The sequence below is a fragment of the Chelmon rostratus genome, chromosome 14 (genome assembly GCF_017976325.1).
Source record: "Chelmon rostratus isolate fCheRos1 chromosome 14, fCheRos1.pri, whole genome shotgun sequence".
NCBI classification, from domain to species: Eukaryota; Metazoa; Chordata; class Actinopteri; order Chaetodontiformes; family Chaetodontidae; genus Chelmon; species Chelmon rostratus.
Window position 1 is genome coordinate 5131259 of NC_055671.1, and position 19391 is coordinate 5150649.

The window sequence follows — 19391 nt, forward strand, 5'->3', positions numbered from 1 at the left end:
TAGGTCCTACCAACAGTCCAAAGCCCAAATGTATTCAGTTTACTATCACGAGAAGAAGACGAGCAACAAATCCTCACATTTCACAAGATGAAACTAGGCCATGTTTCACATTTTTGCTGAAAATTACTCAAAAGATGGACTGATGATTGAAATATCTGGCAACTGACTTTCTGTCAGTTAGCTAATCAGTCTAAATAAACAAATAGAGTTCCAACATTTGCTACTGATCTGAAACATGTTGAATTTTTCTGCACAAACAGGTTTCACTTTTAAGAATGAGAGGAAACTGGCCTTATTCATTTCTGGGAACAAAGTTGTAGAGAAACAAGAGGATGTCAAACTTTTCTTATATATATTTGTGCCCCAGAACAGCACTGCATTAGACCACCAACAACATAACCTATTTGGGTTGTTAGATTATGACATGGCAGAGGATGATATGACTGTCTACACTGGTGGGAACCAGAAGAAGCACATCAGACCCCTGGTGAGAGGAGGCATCCTTACCTGACACATTCTCACATCCTGCTTTCTCTGAATAAGATAATTAGGGCATTAAATGATTCCTCGGTTTTCTAGGAAGTGTTGGGACCATTCAGAGCTCTGCTTTTGTGAATGGAAGGTTTAATAATAAGCATAAGAATAAACTTTATATATACAGCACCTTTCATACAAAACATGCAGCTCAAAGTGCTTTGCATTCAAAAATGAATGCAAACATGAAGCACAAAATAAATTAGAAGAAAGCAGGTAAAGATAAAAGTGCTCGGCATCGCAGAGAAGGCAAGCCATTTAACATTTATCAGCTATTTAAAAAGACATTTAAAGGCACAATCGTCTTTAAAAAAAAAAAGGGATATAAACACTTGTTGGTTCAGTGCTGCCACTAACCACCAGATTTAAGTGTCATGAAGCTCATCTGGAGGTGTGTAACAATCATAAAAGCTGTTTGTTTGGACTGAGGAAAAGTAGTTATGTTTTGAGCAGCAATTTTATCGCATTTCAATCCTTCAAAGATGAATTTTCCCCGTCTGCTTTTATCGCAAGTTGTCAGTTTTGTACAAATGTTTTATGCGTTCAAGCCAGCCTGAGCCGAGGAGTGCCGGTGGCCGACACTAGAGGCTTTACGTGCTGCTTGGTGCTGCTGTTGTTTTGGTTAGCTGGATGCTAGCCCATGCTTTCTGCTGTAGCCGGTTGTAACGGTGATGGCTCTCCCATAAAGCAGGGGGAGCGGGGCTGTGTTTTCTGACTAGACACCGAGTGAAGTGCCGTGGCCATGGCTGGGGTTTTCGACATCGATTTGGATCAACCGGATGAGAATGTGTCTGACGACGAACTTGAGGACGGGGTGAGTTTACGTTAACGTTGAGGCTAATGCCGCCACTGTTAGCCATTTCGCTAGCACTTAGCAGTTCAGAGGCCTGCGTTGCTAACATCAGTGATGGAACATCCATTATCGGACACTCCCCGTCCACCCTTTTCCCGCGGAATCCGACAGTACCACATAAAACAGTCCCTACGTCGTATTCCAATAGACATTTTCTGAATTTAAAATCTTTGCAGAAATTCAGTTTCATCGCCGACATCGGATGAGCACATCCGCAGAGTTACAAGTGTTGGCGGTGGACAGCTTGGTGTTTCCTGGCTTGAATTGACGCGACCGCCGCTGCAGACCAGCGCACAATAACGTTAACTTAACTGTGAACAGACAGCGAAGCTACTTACGTCGCCTTGTCAGCAAAGGCGTTTTCGATTAAAAGGCAAATGGTTACAAAAAAGCCGCACACGAACGAAAACTATCTCTCCTCCACCGGGCGTAACGTTAACTGCGTGTCCGATAATGGAGTTCTAGATAAAGCGGTCTTACGCGCTGCATCGGTATTCGTCTGTTTGTAGGGATTCACATTACGGTGTAACTTGTTACACGAATGCAACACACATGGCTTGAGAGCACTTTTGACATTGTTAATACGTGGGATACAATGAACTCATAATGCAGCCGACCAACAGCAGCATGAAATCCTACCAATGCTAGCGGGACTGTAGCTCAAAGGACCACACTGTTTGCTAGCTTTCCCACCACTCACCTAACGTGAAGTTAACCTAGTAGCTAGTTTGTGGTAACAGTTATGTACCTGTATCGGGCACTACTTTAGTCATGTGTTTATTAGATTTTAGTTACAAACATGGGCTTATTTGAACAATGTCACTTAGTTAATATTAAGTAGAAAATGTTAATTCAACTCCCGTTGTAATTAGTTAGCCGTAACGTTAAATCTGTTAACTTAAAGCGCATTAACTAACGTTCGGCTTAAATCATTCGCGGGAAAATAAACGCATTAACACAAATAGCAAAAAGCAGCGTAACCATCTCAACATAAATATAAGTAAGCTCAGGCTGGCCGGATAAAGAACAGCCGCATTCCTGATGCTGAGATTTTCTATCCTGTTGTTCCTCTTGTTTTCAGAGCCAGCTCAGTGAATACATGGACCAGTGCAGTGGCTTTGAATTGTGAGTATAAGCACAACTGTAATTTACGGGGTTCCGAGAGGGGCCACAAAGGCATCTGTGTTTATGTCGATAGCTGGAAGTTATCACCAGAGTCAAAAGCAATAAGAGATGTGTGACAGCCTAAGAGGAAAGCTCATACAAGGTGTGTTGGATCATCACAAGCCTCCAGGGAAGCATCTGCATTTGATGTTTTTTTCCACTTATTTTTTTTCTGGGTTTTTCCATCATTTTGTCACCCATCCACATGTATCCAGTAATAATTTATTTAATCTTGGTTAGGGGCTCTCAAGGCAGAAATAGTCAAAGCAGGGGTGACACTGCATGAATGTGGATCTATTTGATGGACCTCCAGCTGTGCACACCCATCTCTCTTAGTCAGCTGTTCATTCCCGACAACAAAACTGTTGCAGTATCAGCCTCAGCTGAACGTTGCCCATGTCTAAGTTCAGGTCCACACGCTTTTAACTGTCTTTGATAATGCTTTTGTGTGTCTTAGAAATTGTTAACAAGGTGTTGATTGCGTGTTTTGAATGTGTTTTTCTTTATTTTTTGTTTTGCCAGTAACATGGATGACTGTGAGAAGTTTGAAATTTCAGAGAACAGCGTGAACAAGGGAACAGAGCAGATCAGGCCTGAATGCTTTGAGCTGCTGAAAGTTTTGGGAAAAGGTGGCTATGGGAAGGTGAGATTCTCTGCTCTACTCTCTGGCACGAAAATGTGAATATACATTCAGTCTTTCACCACACACTTGCAGCTGACTCTCCCTCCATGTTTCTCTGAAAGATGTAACTTGACTTGAGATTTGGATTTTGAAAGTTGGAACCATATTTTCGACATGCAGGCTGGAAACTGAAACCGTGAACAGCTGTGCAGAGCTAAATAACTGGGTGTTTGATTCTCTGTGGGAACTGTATGTGACCCTTTTATATCACATAGAGACATTTGATTCAATGTTAATTAATAAAATATAAAAAAGAAATGATATGCTAAAATAGTTTTTGAAAGTGTGGGAAATACCACTTCGTCATCTGCTTCTTTGGCTTGGCTTGAGACCTGCTATCACACTGCCAGCGTGTGGGGGAGGAAATTGCAATTGTCTTGAAAATCCAATGGATGGGGGTTTTTAACAAAGTGGCGAGAAATTGAGTTTGGCATTCTAAAAATCTAAGTATTTTTGTTCATTGTCACCACTGTTTATCAACAACCTTTTCAGTCCCCAGAGATCTATTATAGTGTTTTTGGCTGTGGGAAAGAATGTAAAATCCTACTGAACCGCCCCAGAACCATCTCCCCCTTTACCCACAGCAACATAAAATTTAACTAATCTCCTGCAACCCCCTGCATCTAATTGTAAAACCACTGAGATTAGGAAATCTGTCTTGTTTTTAAGGTTTTATTTTGGTGTTAACACTGTATTAGTTTGGTATTACCAACCCGTAGAGCACTGGAAAGTTTTTATGTTCTCTTTTGTAAGCCTGACAATAAAAAGTGCACATCACAGTTATTTTGGAAACACTTTTCACTTAGCAAGCGGATGTATGACTTATTCTTTCTTGAAGTGGTTTTGCGCATGATGACTAAGAAGTCGTTTTTGTTGTCCTGGGAATTTCTCAGCATTACAAAGTAATTGCATTTTTTGAAACACACTGTCATTTGTTTTGATATTCTTGTGTAGTTTAAGTATATATTTTGTCACCAGGTCTGAAGTTCATTGGCCTCAAAACTGAGAGCAAATAGTCTTTCAAGTATTCTGCGGGTATACAGGCATTCAAAACACAGATTTTGGCTCACGCAAAATCAGGACACCCTGGTTACAATGATAATAATAGAAGAATAACAGTCCTTTTCTACACACAAAGACAGTGACCTGTGTTAATTCATTGCTAAGTTGAATGAATTATTTTCTCTTGTCCGCTGTAGTAATGTTAGTTATAAAATGCCTTTGTACCCAGTTGCAGGCTGTCGGGACAAGTTAGACGCCTATAAACTAAAAGTGGGACTGTTGCAACAGTGCATTGAGCATGCAGAAGGCTGCTCAATCTAATCTAATGCTAGCTACAGTAGCATCATCATGAAGCAGCATCATGGTGATAGATCCCCCTGAATCCTACACACTACCTTTTACAACAGATAATCATTTTGATTGACATCCATACATATTAATAAATTACATTTATTATATCATCATTGTTTTAAACTGCTGGCTAGTACTGAAAAACAAGATATAATGTTAAACAGTTCTAGGCCATATTGTCATACTTTCCATCATACTTTCGTAAATTTCATTCTATGTGGCAGTAAAAAGGTCTTACAAATCCAACACTCGGCTTAATGAACCCTGCAGAAACCCTGTGTGAATGTCTATGGATTTTGCCTAATGTGATGTAAATTTTTACAGGTTTTTCAAGTTCGGAAGGTGTCAGGTGCTGCCTCTGGCAAGATATTTGCTATGAAAGTTTTGAAGAAGGTGAGTGAATCTGCCTCTCTCATGTCTCGTTGAAGGTTTTGATATTATTCAGAGACAAGTGTCTAACTGGTATAGAGAGTAACTGCGTTAGGTATGCTCCTTCTGTCCTTCGATCATGCATTAAAGGTGAGCCTAACTGCTTGTAGTGTAAGGCATATGCTGTGTGTTATCTAATCCATATGTAAGCAAACATAAGTAACCTACAGGCCAGTGCAACAGAACTGTGTGTAGTCTTTCACATACACTGAATGTCACTCTCTGCCTTTTCTGGTGACACACTGGTGCATCCAGCGATGAAGCCAGAAGCTACGGGCAGACCACCCAAAATAATGGCAGCAGGCTTTTTCCCATGAAACCTCAAATGTGCTGCTTGTGTTCGGCTTGGCGTCCTCTCTGCAGCTGACAGAAAGCTGCTGCCTGACTTCGCTTGAAAAGTCAGCTCATATTCCCCCCAAATTTGAAGGTTTTGGTCAATGACTGTGTTTATTGGCTGAATGAGAATTGACTGTAGCTACCATCCTGGCATCCAGATCCCATGCAGCGGATGTTGAAGCTTTGACGGCTAGCTAATGGGGTCAAAAGTATTGCCTGAATGGTTTCACACCCGGACTCTCGGCTTTTCTGTCCCTCGCCAGGCCATGATCGTGCGTAATGCAAAGGACACGGCGCACACCAAAGCCGAAAGGAACATTCTGGAGGAGGTGAAGCATCCTTTCATTGTAGACCTCATCTATGCCTTTCAGACGGGCGGAAAGTTGTACCTTATCCTGGAGTATCTGAGCGGTGAGCATAGTGATAATGCCCAATCAAATACAGAGTACAGTATAAAGCCACACTCTTAATTGTCATAAATGTTCATCTGTGCACATTTTCTAAGCATGGGACTCAGGAACATGTGGGTCTCCATTTCAACTGTGAATTCATTTGACTGATTCATTTTGTGTGTGATGGCTGCAGGTGGGGAGCTGTTTATGCAGCTGGAAAGAGAGGGGATCTTCATGGAAGACACAGCATGGTGAGTTAGTTTGTATGTCACTGGCAAAGCCTCAACCATCTGGCCTTTAGCTTTCCTCTGGCTAATTACCTCCGCCAAGGAGGTTATGTTTTCAGTTCGGTTTGTTTGTTGATTTCTTTGTCTGTTTGTCAGCAGCATTATGGAAAAACTACTGGGCTGATTTTCATGAAGCTTGGCGGAAGGTTGTAGTTTGGGCCAAGGAAGAACCCTTTAAATTTTGGAGCAGATCCGAATCACGGCGCGGATGCATGAATTACTCACTTTCGTTAACATCGCGAGTTACGGCATTTGGCCCTGGCGGAATAACCGGCATACATCTTCCAGCAGGTGGCAGTAAAGTTCAACAGTGGCAAAACGTAGCCAATTGTAGAAATACAATGACTCAATCTCACAGTCCACATTCAGGTGCACCAGTAATCCTCTGGAGTAGCCGACACATGTAGTTGCTCAAGCTTCATTCAGGAAGCAGTTGTTATGGAGCACTCGGGGACAGTGGTTTCATGGGAGAACTGGGACAATTGTAACAAGGCTTTCTTCTCAAAGATGTGGCTACGGAAACATAAATGTACACATAGCATGCAACTAATTTTACTCATACTCACATCCAAATGTGAAATTCTACTAGTTTTGGAAATTTGCTTGCAGACTTACCTATCACGGAAGAGCGGGCTATTGGCCTTTGTGGAGGTCTGCGTTCTCTTCTAGTTTACAGTGTTTCTGATGATCAATGGGACTTTTCCCCCAGAAATGAATATCAGAGTTTCTGGAAACTATTTTGTTTCAGGATGTTATGCTTAAACATGTCAAATCTAAATTTCCTTGAGTGTGTTCATCCCCTTTTCCACACACACACCTCCTGTGTTTGTATACATATTTTTAAACCCCACCCCCAGTATTTACAATATTAAACCATTTCCAAATGGTGACAGTATGGGCATCTTAACAAACACCCAGTGTTGTAAGTTGTCTCCCAGAGGTCTTTTGTTGCCGACTCTACTGTGATGTACAGCAGAGTCAGGAATGCCAGATGACGTCTGAACGTCAGTGTGATCTGCGCTCTCTGACAGACTAATGCTAGCAATTAAACAAATGGTTTAACAGACAACAGCTGTTTAGATTCTGACAGCAAATTTAAATGTAACCTTCACATGTCAAACACACCATGAGAACACAGATCCTCGGTGAGGATTCTCTGAAGCATTGAGTTTTGTAAAAGCAGGCAGATGTGTGACACTGTTTCTGGGGAGTGTGAGGGTCACTTGGAACAGTACCTGCTGTTGTGTTTTATAAACACAGCCTGTAGATGAAAGTGGTGATTACATGAACCACGCTGCTGAACGTGTGTGTGTGTGTGTGTGTGTGTGTGTGTGTGTGTGTGTGTGTGTGTGTGTGTGTGTGTGTGTGTGTGTGTGTGTGTGTGTGTGTGTGTGTGTGTGTGTGTGTGTGTGTGTGTGTGTGTAATATTCCTACAATAACCAGTGGGGTGTGGACAATGTTTTGTTGGTAGAACATATTAAAATATAGGTCATGGGGAAAGAAAGAGATTAATTTGATGTCAGTGAGATTTTACTCAATGTGGGACCTGCTTCTTGATTTTTCCCTGTTGACAGTTTCTACCTGGCCGAGATCTCGATGGCACTGGGTCACCTGCACCAGAAAGGCATCATCTATAGAGACCTGAAGCCTGAGAACATCATGCTCAACAACAACGGTACACAGACCTCGAGTGTCCCTCACAAAAGGCACATTAGAAAAACTAGCACCTAGATCCATGTCCCATGTGTCTGTTTGGTTTTAGATTGAATTCTTTTCCCGGTGTAATCTCATCTCTCATCTCTTGTTAGATTTGGACCGGAGTCTCTCTCATGTTCTTCCTCTGTTTCCTTCTAGGTCACGTGAAGTTAACAGACTTCGGCCTATGCAAAGAGTCCATCCATGATGGAACGGTCACCCACACCTTCTGTGGCACTATTGAATACATGTATGTCACACAATCACCATGCAGATTTTGTACATTAATTCAGATTTCACTTTTGTCGCACATCCGTGCATTCAGTCACATTTCCTGTTTCGCACACAGTGCAGTATATCTGCTGAATGATCTTGGTCATTCCCCTCTCCGTCCTCAGGGCTCCAGAGATCCTAATGAGGAGTGGACACAACCGAGCGGTGGACTGGTGGAGCTTGGGAGCTCTCATGTATGACATGCTGACAGGAGCAGTGAGTGCACACCAGTCGATCCCATAGTAGCATTGCTAAAGAAAGTAAAACAGTTCATCACAGCACTGCGGGCGTCAAAGGGCAACTTTGTGCATTTGCACATTTGTTACTGTGTCTGACTGTTGTTTCTGTCCTGCCACTTCTTCATAGCCTCCGTTCACTGGTGAAAACCGAAAGAAGACAATTGACAAAATCCTGAAATGCAAACTCAGCCTTCCACCTTACCTCACACAAGAAGCCAGGGACCTCCTGAAAAAAGTGAGCAGTGAAAGCCTTCCCTCTGCCTTGTGCCTCCCTCGTTGTCTTGTCTCTTTTGAAACATTTGGAGTTGCAGAAAAGATGAGTCTGAACTTTGTCTTTCAGCTGCTGAAACGAAATGCCTCATTACGACTCGGGGCTGGACCGGGAGATGCTGCTGAGGTCCAGGTAAATACATCAGTTGAAAGTAGAGTCACAAGTGTATGCAGTGTGTTGGCATATTGAGTTAGGACTTAGTAACCATGAACTATAAAATTCCTGCTCCTGTAATTATATTTCCAAGGCCCACCCGTTCTTCCGGCATATAAATTGGGATGACCTCCTTGCTCGCAAAGTAGAGCCTCCATTTAAACCTTTCCTGGTGAGTTTGCCTTTTTTACGCAGCAGTGTCCTCTGTGACTAGTCCCTGCGAGATGACGAACTGACCCGCTTCTTTTGGCAGCAATCGGCCGATGACGTCAGCCAATTCGACTCCAAGTTCACCAGCCAGACTCCTGTGGACAGCCCTGACGACTCCACGCTCAGCGAAAGTGCCAATCAAGTCTTCCTGGTGGGTAGCTGATGCCGTACCACCCAGCAAACAGTGGTTTGCTTTTCTGTCACAGTTTCTGGTGTTCAGAGTTTCCACAATTTAACAAGTAATGGAAGGAATATTTCAAGATAAAACATACAAAGACAACGTCTGATACAAAGGCCAATAACAAATTATTGTGCTCAAAATGTGGCGGTTTACTGAAGATTTAAATAGAATTATTCACCTTTTTTGGACCAGCACTCTCTTATTGTTTGTCGGCCTGTCAGTCTTGGAGTAAATGTAACTTGGCAAGAACAGTAAGCAGAAGGAGCCCAGTAATATGTACGTATGTATATCATGAAGTAGGAAAGGTGATGAGGCAGCAATGTCAGTTATGTGAACATCAGAGTTGAGTATTCTCTTTGAACAAGTCTGATGTAACTCATGCCTTGTTTGTTGATGAATTTAGCACTTGCATTAAGACCTCATATTGAGTAATACTGGCCACAATTTTAATACAGAAATAAACTGAAGTTCTAGTGCAGCATAGACACATCATGTAAACAAACGTACGAACAGGCCAGCTCTGGGCATAATGTTTTTTATTTCCTTTTCAACAAGTAGGTCTTACGAGAATCGGTTAATGCATCCCATCTGGTTTAGTCTTGTTGGTTTTCCTGGAAGCTTCACTCACTGTTCCACCACATTGCATGATATGGTTTACTCAGCGTTTCATTGCTCATCATCAGCTGTGGGTTGTTTTTGGAAAGATGGTCTTTGAGGTGGACTCAGATCTCTTTCTCCTATTTTTTTGTCCCCCACCCCTCCCCCAGGGTTTCACATATGTAGCCCCATCTGTGCTTGAAAACGTCAAAGAGAAGTTCTCTTTTGAGCCAAAGGTCCGCTCACCGCGGAAGTTTCCAGGAAGCCCAAGAACACCTGTGAGGTAACAGCATGTTGTTTTTGTCTCTGTCTTCCAGTGAGTTCCATCGTTCATCTACAGTTTTTTTTCCCCACAGCAAGTCTTTCACAACTCTTACTCATTTGCTGACCTTGTAAATGTAGTCGGCTTGACCTGAATCCAGCCGTCATTAAAAGGCTACAGACAAGATCCTGTGGCACAACAGGGATCCTCTCAGGGCTCAAAATAATTCTGCACTGTGGGTTATTTAGATGAATTTCAGATAAAAGTTGCTTGTCAGGCACATAGCTGTCTGGATATCTGCTTACTGTTTGAACATTGTTTGTTAAAATTGTTCCAACATCAAACACACAGTAATTTGCCTTTAGCCCTAATTTTCTTTCTAGGTATGTTTTCCACTTCTAACTGTGCAACACATGACGGTTCTGTGACCTTCCAAACAAAAGTCCATCACAGAAAAAAGCTGAGAGGAATAATCTCACTTTCTCACATGTCCCTCTTCCACAGTCCAGTGAAGTTTGTAGGAGGGGACTGCTGGCCCCGGGGCCCGACGCTGACCGGCTGCCCGTCCCTGCTGGCCCCCGGCAGCTCTGCGGAGCAACCCATGGAGGTGTCGACAGCAGAGCAAATGGACACGAGCGGCAGCGGCACCTCCGAGGCCTCTGCGCCGCTTCCCATCAGGCACCCTTCAGGCATCAATGCAGGGCCCTACAAAAAGCAGGCCTACCCCATGAACTCCAAGCGGCCCGAACATCTACGAATGAACTTATGACGCTCGGCTCGCCTACGAACATTAGGACTCTTCTAAATCCCCCTCCTCTTCCCTTTTTTTGTTTTCTTTCAAAGAGACTTGTAGAATTTTTTTTTTAATTGACTGACACTGACATTGTCAATGCTGATCACCAGCTCTTCCAGCGGCGCCTTCCCCCCCTCTTGGCCTCCCAAATCCTCCTGACTCAGCCTGGCCTCGTCACCTGACGCAGTTAATCAGCAGTTTAAGAGCAGCAGGTATGTGGTCGGGCGAGGAGTGGTGCGAGAGCGGTGCTCTTCAATGAAAGTTGACTTCCTCGTCGGTTGGGTAATGCCAACTGATGAGTGGGCTGAGGTGGTTTCGGTGGCATTAAGATATGATTTACTGGTGCTCTTTTATCCTCAAGTCTGGACAGTGTTACTGGTAGTGTTTACGACTTGTTGCCTCCATCACAGTGAGAGAATTTGGTATTTCTCCCTCAACATGCCAGGCTTTTTTTGTTTGTTTGATGGTCATCTTGTGATGTGTGAAGAACTTGCAGGTCAGTAGGTAGAATTATTGGATAACAATTCCACAATGAACACAATATTCCTTTTATGTTTTAGGAAAACAATCACATTGCCTTTGTCACTGGAGCGTGTGGTCTGGGGGTAGGTGGAGCACGACTTACGGAAAAGCAGCTATAAAAAGATAGAAGTGACATTTCAGCTGAAAGCATCACTTCCACCACAATCAATACCAAATGCTGGCACTGCTTTGCTTGTCCTGGAATGCTTTCTGTAGGAGGTCTGTCCAGAAGCACTGTTTCTTTGTGTTGAAGGTAAACGGACTCTAAATGCCTTTTTGCGTGTCACTTCAATCTCCTGCGCTGAGCTCTAATGACCCCTGCAGCGTTACTTCGAACTCATCGAATCACGCAGCCCCATTCCCACCGTCGTGGCTGCAGACCAGCAAACATCCACCCAAAATATGCTCAGCCAAATTTACATCATATCTAATATGCATTGGTATGCTTTTTGTGCATCTGCAGTAACGGGGCTGGCAGTGGTAGGGGGATAAACCCGGGCCTGATTCCAAAAAGTTGGGACGCTGTGTAAAACATCGATAACAACAGAATGAAGTCGTTAAGAAACACTATTTTTACTCACAACGGTTTTAAGAAGGGTTCCTCAGCCCATGTAGGAACATCCTTTATCCTATCATGTGTTCACAAAGTGGTGAACCTCACTCCATCAATGCCTGTGAACAGCTGAGCCTTTCAGGATGTTCCTTTCATACCCAATCATGATCCTATCACCTGTTACCAATCAACCTGTTTACCTGTGGAATGATCCAAACAGGTGTTTCTGGAGCGTTACACAGCTTTCCCAGTCTTTTGAGCTCCTGTCCCAACTTGTTGAAACATGTTGCTGCATCAAATTCAGCATAAGCAGATATTTACAAAAATCAATGAAGCTGATGAGGTAAAACATGAAATATATTGTCTTTGTACTGTTTTCAGTTGAGTTCATGTCAAAAAGGATCAGCGAATGATCACCTTCTGTTGGTTTTACACAGCGTCTCAATGTTTTTGGAATCAGGGTCGTATGAGTGGAGCAGCTACTAAGTGCTGCTCGAGCTGAGGTGTATGATCTGTTTGTGTGATGTGAAGCTGCTATATGAGCCTCTGGAGTGAAGCCATTCAAAACTTCTCAGCCTGAAGCTGACCACACCGTTTGATGCAGATTCCCATGATGCTCACTGAAAATTGAATGAATGAAAATTGACTTGAGTTTTAATGGCTCCCTGATGTGTCTTGTTATCCAAATACTTAGTGTTTAATGAATTGACCAAAAGCACTGTTTCAATCAACCAAATGGTTTTTTTTGCTGGCAAACAAACAAACCCAGACAGACAAATGACCGTAGACATGTCTTGTTGGTTTTTGTAAAACTACAAGGTTGAACAGGTTTTGTTCATAATGACAGATTTGATCATACTGACTTTGGGTTTCTTTTTGATGCTCGCAGAGACATTTTAATGTGTAAGTGTAAGTTACTTTGCAAATGTTTAACTGAGGCGAAGCTACCTTTGATCGAGTTTGATACGCATCAGTGCTGAGCTGAGCTGATTGACTTTTGTTCTTCTACCATTCCGGCGCAACAGTTGTGTTTGAGACCAGTCACTCCACTTTTTATTCCACTTACTTTGTTACAATATTTATTTCAAGTGCCATTGTGTTTTCACTGCATTGTTCACACTATGCAAACTATGTATTTATTATGTAGTATTATTTAGATATGGCAGCAGAATGTGAGGATTTGATTTGCAATTCTTGTCAGAGACTTATTTTGTCATAATAAGCATGTACAGTATGATTTCATCTCCACAGAACATGTCTTACAGCAACCTCAGATGCAGCTTTGTTTTTGATTCCAAAATTGAGGACAGTGACCTAACCTTGCAGTATTTATTGTGTGTTATTGTATTATATTCAAGGGGGATTCTCAGAAAACATTTGATATCTTAGACTTAACTTGCTGAAAACTTGAACTTCAGTTTGTCTTTTTGCAGTGCTTAAAGCAAGGTCAGTTATTGTGGAAAAAAACTAATGCAAAAATCAATGGGATGGCATTGTGCCTTTGCTGACAGAGTACAGTGTGTATGTACAGTACGCTGTACATTGTAAATGTGTGTTGAAAAGGCTGGGCTTGATCCAGATCTACTTCCTGTTACATGTCTCAAGGATGTTCATTTTCTAAAATATGATCTGCGTGGGATCATGTCTGAGAGGAGTGGGAAAACTTAAAGTGAGACATTTAGCTTCTGTGCAGGTACGCCTGAGACGTATCCTCCACACTGAGATGTTTGAGAACCATCTTCTCAAGCTTATTTCAGGTGGGCAAACACCATCTTTGAACAGAATGGGTGTTTTAATCACTGGTGGGCATTGAATAACATTATTTGTTGCTTTGTCAGCCTTAGATCTGCCCATTCAGATGGGGAATGTTAATATGTATCATGTACATAATGAAGTCAGAATAAAAATAAAAAGGATCTTGTTTCTGGGCATTGTAACAATGGATAATGCAAAACAATGTGGCAAAATCATTCAGTCAGGTTATCTTGGCGGCATTTCAGGGATTCATTTCATCTCTTAAACTGAAGCACACCACAGTCTTCTTATTCAGACTTCAGTAAACATCTGAGACAGTTACTTTAAGGCTTAGCTGTTAAACAAATAACTAATTTTCAGTTTGCGACATAAAACGAGTCAAATGTCATTCAAATGTTGACCTTTATTCAGATCGGATCAGGATTTCAATGGATAAAAACAACAACACAGTGAAATGATTTTCGTACATAATAAAATAGATGTTTCTCCCAGTCTTTGGTTTTTACAAAAAAACGAGGCTCTATAGAAAAATAATTTATGTGTAAATCAATCTCACGAGCTCAGTTGCATCCTTTTTACCAGACAAAAATAGTCACCAAAAGCTGAAAGCAAAGGGCAAACTCTTAATCCATCACGTAACTGATTCTTTAGTCCGTCTTCAGTGCCTGGATGCAGGCTGGTCATTACTGGACCATGTGACATTGCTGTTACTGGGCGTCCTGGAAGCCTGTACAGTATGCTAGCTGTCAGCCCTCCAATCTCACATTATTTTAACCCATTCAAGCTCAAAGATACATCTAAAGCAAAATTCAGCAAGCACCCGTGAGCAGAGGCATGCAGCTGCTTACCTCGACAAACTTATTGTTACAAATCCAAAAAGTCGCTTCCACAAATTTAGAAACACTGGACAAGAAAGGGTTCATGTGTTGAATGTTTGTTCAAAAGTATGAGAGGAAAAAGCTGTTTAAAATACTTTTTTTTATAGATTTCTCTGATGTTCCTGTATTTACAAGTAGAAGAAACAGTGGAAGTAGACCAATTTGCTGCCCCATGAGGAAAGTTTATATTAAGATTAAAGGTGAATATAAGCAACAAAACACAAGAGGAAACAACTTAAAGCAGAAGAATCAAAAAATACTTGGGGGCATGAAAGTTATCAACTTTCCATTGTCTGTGAGGTCACTAGTAGGTATGTACTCGTAAATAAGCCAGAAACAAACCTACAAAAGGTGCAAGTCGTGTGTCCTTACTGACCTCTGCCCACAGGGGGCACAGCCCTTAGCTGATTAATGAAACAGTGTGTACAACATTACTAGTCAGTGGGGTTTGAGAGCCATAGATAAATCACATTAAATACAAGCTAATACCAATGTCCCACACCAAAAGCAGCCCACCTGTGCCTTATCAATCAATAAATCTGCAGGTGTGGTGATGTGGCTCCGTCCCTCCATTTGTAGACCTTCTCTGTGATCACGGTGCGGCAGAGAGGGCAGCTCTTCTCCCGGTTGAACCACAGAGCGATGCATTCGTCACAGAATATGTGCTGCACAGCAGAAATGCAAGAAATGTCATGTCCTGCATTTTACATGAACGACTAGATGACCATAACTGACGTACTTCAGTTCATCTGATTTAGGAAAACACAGGGGCTCAGATAAGATGAGAATAACTATAACTGCAGGTGTGAAAATGTCTGAAAATTCTGTTTTTAATTTTCATAACATTGCAGGTTTTCTCTCTTAAGTAATACTACTCCTGCTAATTGAATATAAAGTTGTGATCTAAAGCGCAGGATTTCCTCAACTGCTGGAAATTGTAATAAAGTTTGAGAACATAACTGAAGAGGAGCAATGAGTGCGACAGGTGCCTGGAGGATCTTAATCTTACTACAAAACCTGACCAGTGGTTTGACAGACTCTGCATGCTTCTGTGGTTGTACCTGACAGAGTAGAGCCCGAGGCTCCCTGTACTCTCCCTGACAGATGGGGCAGACATCTCCAGCCTCGCTGCACTGACTCCTGGTGGCTGCTGAGCCTGTATGCTGAGAAACACACAAAAAAAGACCTCAACACAGCTGGTTACTGTTTGTGAACATTTACTATTTAACAAAGAAGGTGTTTTCCACTGACCTCGCCCTTTAGAAATATCCTCACAGTTTTCAGTAAAGATGTCCACTGTCCGTACAATCCTAAAAGCTGAGAGAGAGAAAAAGAAAAAAATAATTTGTACCATCTACTTTTGTTTTTCAACACTAAAGCAACAAAGATCTATTGTTGGTTAGTTTGACCGATCACACCTTCAGTATGAGGTAGAGCAAAGCCAGCAGGACCCCCAGTGTGAGCCCAGGAGTGCCGTCAGCCTCCTGGTAGGTCACCAGGTAGCGGAACCACAGTGAAACAGGAGCTATGGCCTGGTGGACCTGACCCACCTCCTCGGTCAGCATCAGCCACCGCCCCTGGAGACAAAAACACACAGAATAAGAACTACCGAGCCAACACAGCCAAGACAGAGCATTACCAACCCAAAGAAGACATCCACTAGTCTCACCTGGGTTCTGTAGGTCGCCAGTGACGATGGCAACAGCAGAATAAGGCACTTAATCCCCATAAAGAGGAATTTTATCATGAAGTTGGTGATGCCGACAGCCCATAGAACCTCCCAGAAACCCAGTGGCTCAATGGTTGGACTGAGGAAGATGAGGCTGGGAAGAGGTTTACAATTCAGGTTAACTGGCATGTTCATCTTAGCACTGTCCACTGCATTCCAGGCTTAGCTGTTTACTCGACTGCAGTACAGATGGGCAATATAAACACATGTTGGTCAGTATGCTGTAATATAGATTTCACTATGCTGATGTTTAGGTCATGAGTTCTGCTGGATGATAGATCTGCACTGTAGTCACCCAGAGTATAGAGAAATTACCACAGTGTACTCTGTTTGCTGACTCAGCCCCCAGAGACTAACTGAGATCATACTCCAAGAAGAGCTCATATCTTACGGGAAATAGCGCCACAGTCTTGTTTTTTTTTTTTAGGGTAAGTGATGGCAGATAATGCGTTCACTCTCACCAATAGTAAAGTGTCTCAGGGAGAAAGGTGTAGTAAAGCAGGAGGGTGGAGGAGATCAGGAACACTAGCAGCCATACACACTGCAGCTTTGAGTGCCGGTCCTGAGGATGCACACAAGCAAAAACACGGTTTAGGAATCTAACAGTGATGAAATGCATAAGGACTCAACAAATGTGTGTTTGTGTTCTCAACTTACCTGAAGAAAGACTTGAGTTTGAATGCTTTTATTCACATATAGGAAAGTCGTGAAGAGGCCAACCCCAACAGCTAGACCTGGCGAATGAAGTCAAAGAGTGCGATGAGTTGTTTTTCCTTCCCACTTGAAACACTGAGGTTTGCTTACCTCTTACTCACCAAGAGCATGTTGGATGACCAGTTTAGCACACAGGAGGACGAGGAAAGGAAGGCTCTTTTGGAGCCAGCGGAAGAGACAGCGAAGCTCAGACAAGGAGGTGCTGGGTTCACCGGAGTCCAGATCAGAGTCAGGTGGGTCAAGTTCAGGCTCTGAACTGGAGTGGTGCTGCGCCCGACTATGTCCGTGTGTCTGAGAATGGGAGTGGCCGTGGGAGTTGACCCTGCACCTTCTGGATGAGGCGCCTCCACTAGACTCCGCAGCCCCGCCGGTCATCGGTACCCGGACCTCGCTGTTCTCAGGGGTGGCAGCAGCAGCACCAGGTACTGGCGTCCTGGTGAGAAGCTCTGGTTGCAGAGTTAGGGATAAACCATTTTCTGCATGAGCACCCCGCTCACTTGAATTAGGCTGCATTACAGTAGGAGACTCTCTCAGTTTCAGTGCTCTTCTGGAATCACTCCTTTGACATAAAAGACAAACCTCTGTAGCCTCAGTCACAATGTGTCCAGCATCAAGTGTGATTACAGCTGTATTAACAAGTATCGTGATAGTTCAGTAAAGGGAGGTGCACAGGTGTCAGATAATCATAAAGAAGCTGTATAACAGTACTTTTAATGCATTTTCATTGCACATTACATTCATCTTCAAAAAGAGCCTGATAAACAGTGAATTTATCAAAGCTTTAACTTGTAGAATATTCAAAAGCTGCTACGCTGACAAATGTAGTTGTGGCGCAACGTATATCAGATTATCTTCAGTTTTGTTTTCTTACTTAAACTCAGTCAGTATTGCAGGTGTTAAATCTCGACTCACCCTGAACGTCTCACTCCGCCAGTGACTGTTGTCTTTGAAAGCTAATGAACGTTAGCTGAGCTGTACCTCGGTTATACCGTCATTTTCAGGCAATAAACCCGAAGGCAGTTACAGACAGTCACAAAACAAACAGTTGACCGTTTCCTACATAGCGAACTGGGGCGCCGTTAGCATTAGCAGCTAACAGATGTTTTCAATCAGGCCAGGCTAGCGGCTGTAAACGCTTCAGCTCACCTGTCATTCTGCACCCGGAGTTTCATGGTAAGCTGCTGGACCCCATCTAACACGAAGTCCACGCCGCCAAACGAAACAAAAGCAAAAGTAAACCAAAAATAAAACTACAGCCTATATCTTTCAGGCTAAGCCATAAGCTGGCCGTTCAGACATCTTGACGTTGTTTACGACAGCAGACGTCGCGAACTTCTTCTGGTGGATTTTTACGGCGTGTCGGGTGTTACATGCTGCAATGCCTCCACCTATTGGAATGTTTTCAAATGACACTCAGGAGCCACCTGCACCACCATCACTACTCTCACTCGCTTTTATTATTGTCACAAGAGGAAAATTGAGCAAGAAGCTTCAGAACGTCAGGTTTAGGGTCATGTTCATGTTATCTGTTCTGTTTTCCAAGGTATTGTGTCTTCAGGCATGTGTACGCTGCTTGCTGCAAAAAGAAACTGGAAAAGCTGAGAAAAGCCACTCATCATTGTTACTCTAGATCGAGTGACAATGATGTTTACTCACTGCTGTTTTTGTTCATAGTCTATTGATTTAGGAGATCAGTCATTCACAGGCACTGATGAGTGAAAGAGATTCACTAATTCATGGTGGCAGACCCTTCCTTTAAACTTCTACTCAAATTCAACTCAAGTAACATAAAGAAGCCAGAATATGTGAAAACAATAACATACATCACAAGTCATTCTAATCCACATGATTGTTGCCAGTAATGTCTGATATACGATACATGATTTCAAAGATAAAACATAGTTATTTACATCACATTACAATATAAATGTGTCATGCAAGTTACTGACATTTCATTTAAATCTGATATTGGTGGCATCAGCATTCTGATTGGCTGTCGAGAATACTCAAACTGTGCAACTAATGTGCATTCAATGAACTGCGTTGCACACACTAAGTTAACAAAATTGACTCTACATTGTTTTATTTATTTTTTACTGATGTTATATCAGGTTGAGATGGTGCTAGCTACTTTAAATACATTGTGTAGTTTCCATTTTAGGCAGGCTGGTGCAAAGTAACATGTGTATAGTACATTCACACAAGCACTGTGCATAAGTACACTTTTGAGGTACTTAACTGGAATAATTTTATGCTGCTGAAGATTTCTACTCCACTACATTTATCTGACAGCTGTAGTTAGGACTGTTATTTACTTTGCAGATTGAAATGACTAATGCTTATTATAATACGCTAATTGATTATGATGTAATGTTATGCATTAAGATACCCAGGAGTAGCCTATATAAACTAGCTACAATCAGCCTCACCTCTACCAATTATGTGGGCCACTCTGCAGAGTGAGCAGTTTCACTGTAGGTGGGTTGATCAGACTGTAGTTTGATGCTAATGCTGATGTATTGGTCGTCAGGTTGTC

At 42.5% G+C, this 19391-nt stretch overlaps 2 protein-coding genes across 4 annotated transcripts; one reads left to right on the plus strand and one right to left on the minus strand.

The window, feature by feature from the left end:
* Positions 1 to 1182: 1182 nt before the first annotated feature.
* On the plus strand, positions 1183 to 12052 carry rps6kb1a (ribosomal protein S6 kinase b, polypeptide 1a). The gene is made up of 15 exons (XM_041951774.1): positions 1183 to 1348; positions 2469 to 2512; positions 3074 to 3194; positions 4911 to 4979; positions 5615 to 5762; positions 5937 to 5994; positions 7605 to 7705; positions 7885 to 7975; positions 8124 to 8214; positions 8365 to 8472; positions 8578 to 8640; positions 8756 to 8833; positions 8915 to 9022; positions 9820 to 9932; positions 10416 to 12052. The coding sequence occupies exons 1-15, from the start codon at positions 1277 to 1279 to the stop codon at positions 10678 to 10680; spliced, it is 1530 nt and encodes a 509-aa protein (XP_041807708.1). The 5' UTR covers positions 1183 to 1276; the 3' UTR covers positions 10681 to 12052.
* A 1865-nt stretch (positions 12053 to 13917) lies between these two features.
* rnft1 (ring finger protein, transmembrane 1) lies at positions 13918 to 18161 on the minus strand. 3 transcript variants are annotated; one of them, XM_041952529.1, is made up of 9 exons: positions 18002 to 18161; positions 16957 to 17414; positions 16799 to 16875; positions 16603 to 16703; positions 16082 to 16235; positions 15831 to 15989; positions 15664 to 15729; positions 15474 to 15575; positions 13918 to 15077 (listed from the first exon to the last, which is right to left on the minus strand). In XM_041952529.1, exons 1-9 carry the CDS (start codon positions 18025 to 18027, stop codon positions 14943 to 14945), a joined length of 1278 nt encoding a protein of 425 aa, XP_041808463.1. In that variant the 5' UTR covers positions 18028 to 18161; the 3' UTR covers positions 13918 to 14942. The 3 variants fall into 3 exon arrangements, with proteins under 3 accessions (XP_041808463.1, XP_041808464.1, XP_041808462.1); XM_041952530.1 differs by having other exon boundaries at positions 16957 to 17301; positions 18002 to 18139; XM_041952528.1 differs by having other exon boundaries at positions 16957 to 17436; positions 18002 to 18097.
* Positions 18162 to 19391: the final 1230 nt, after the last annotated feature.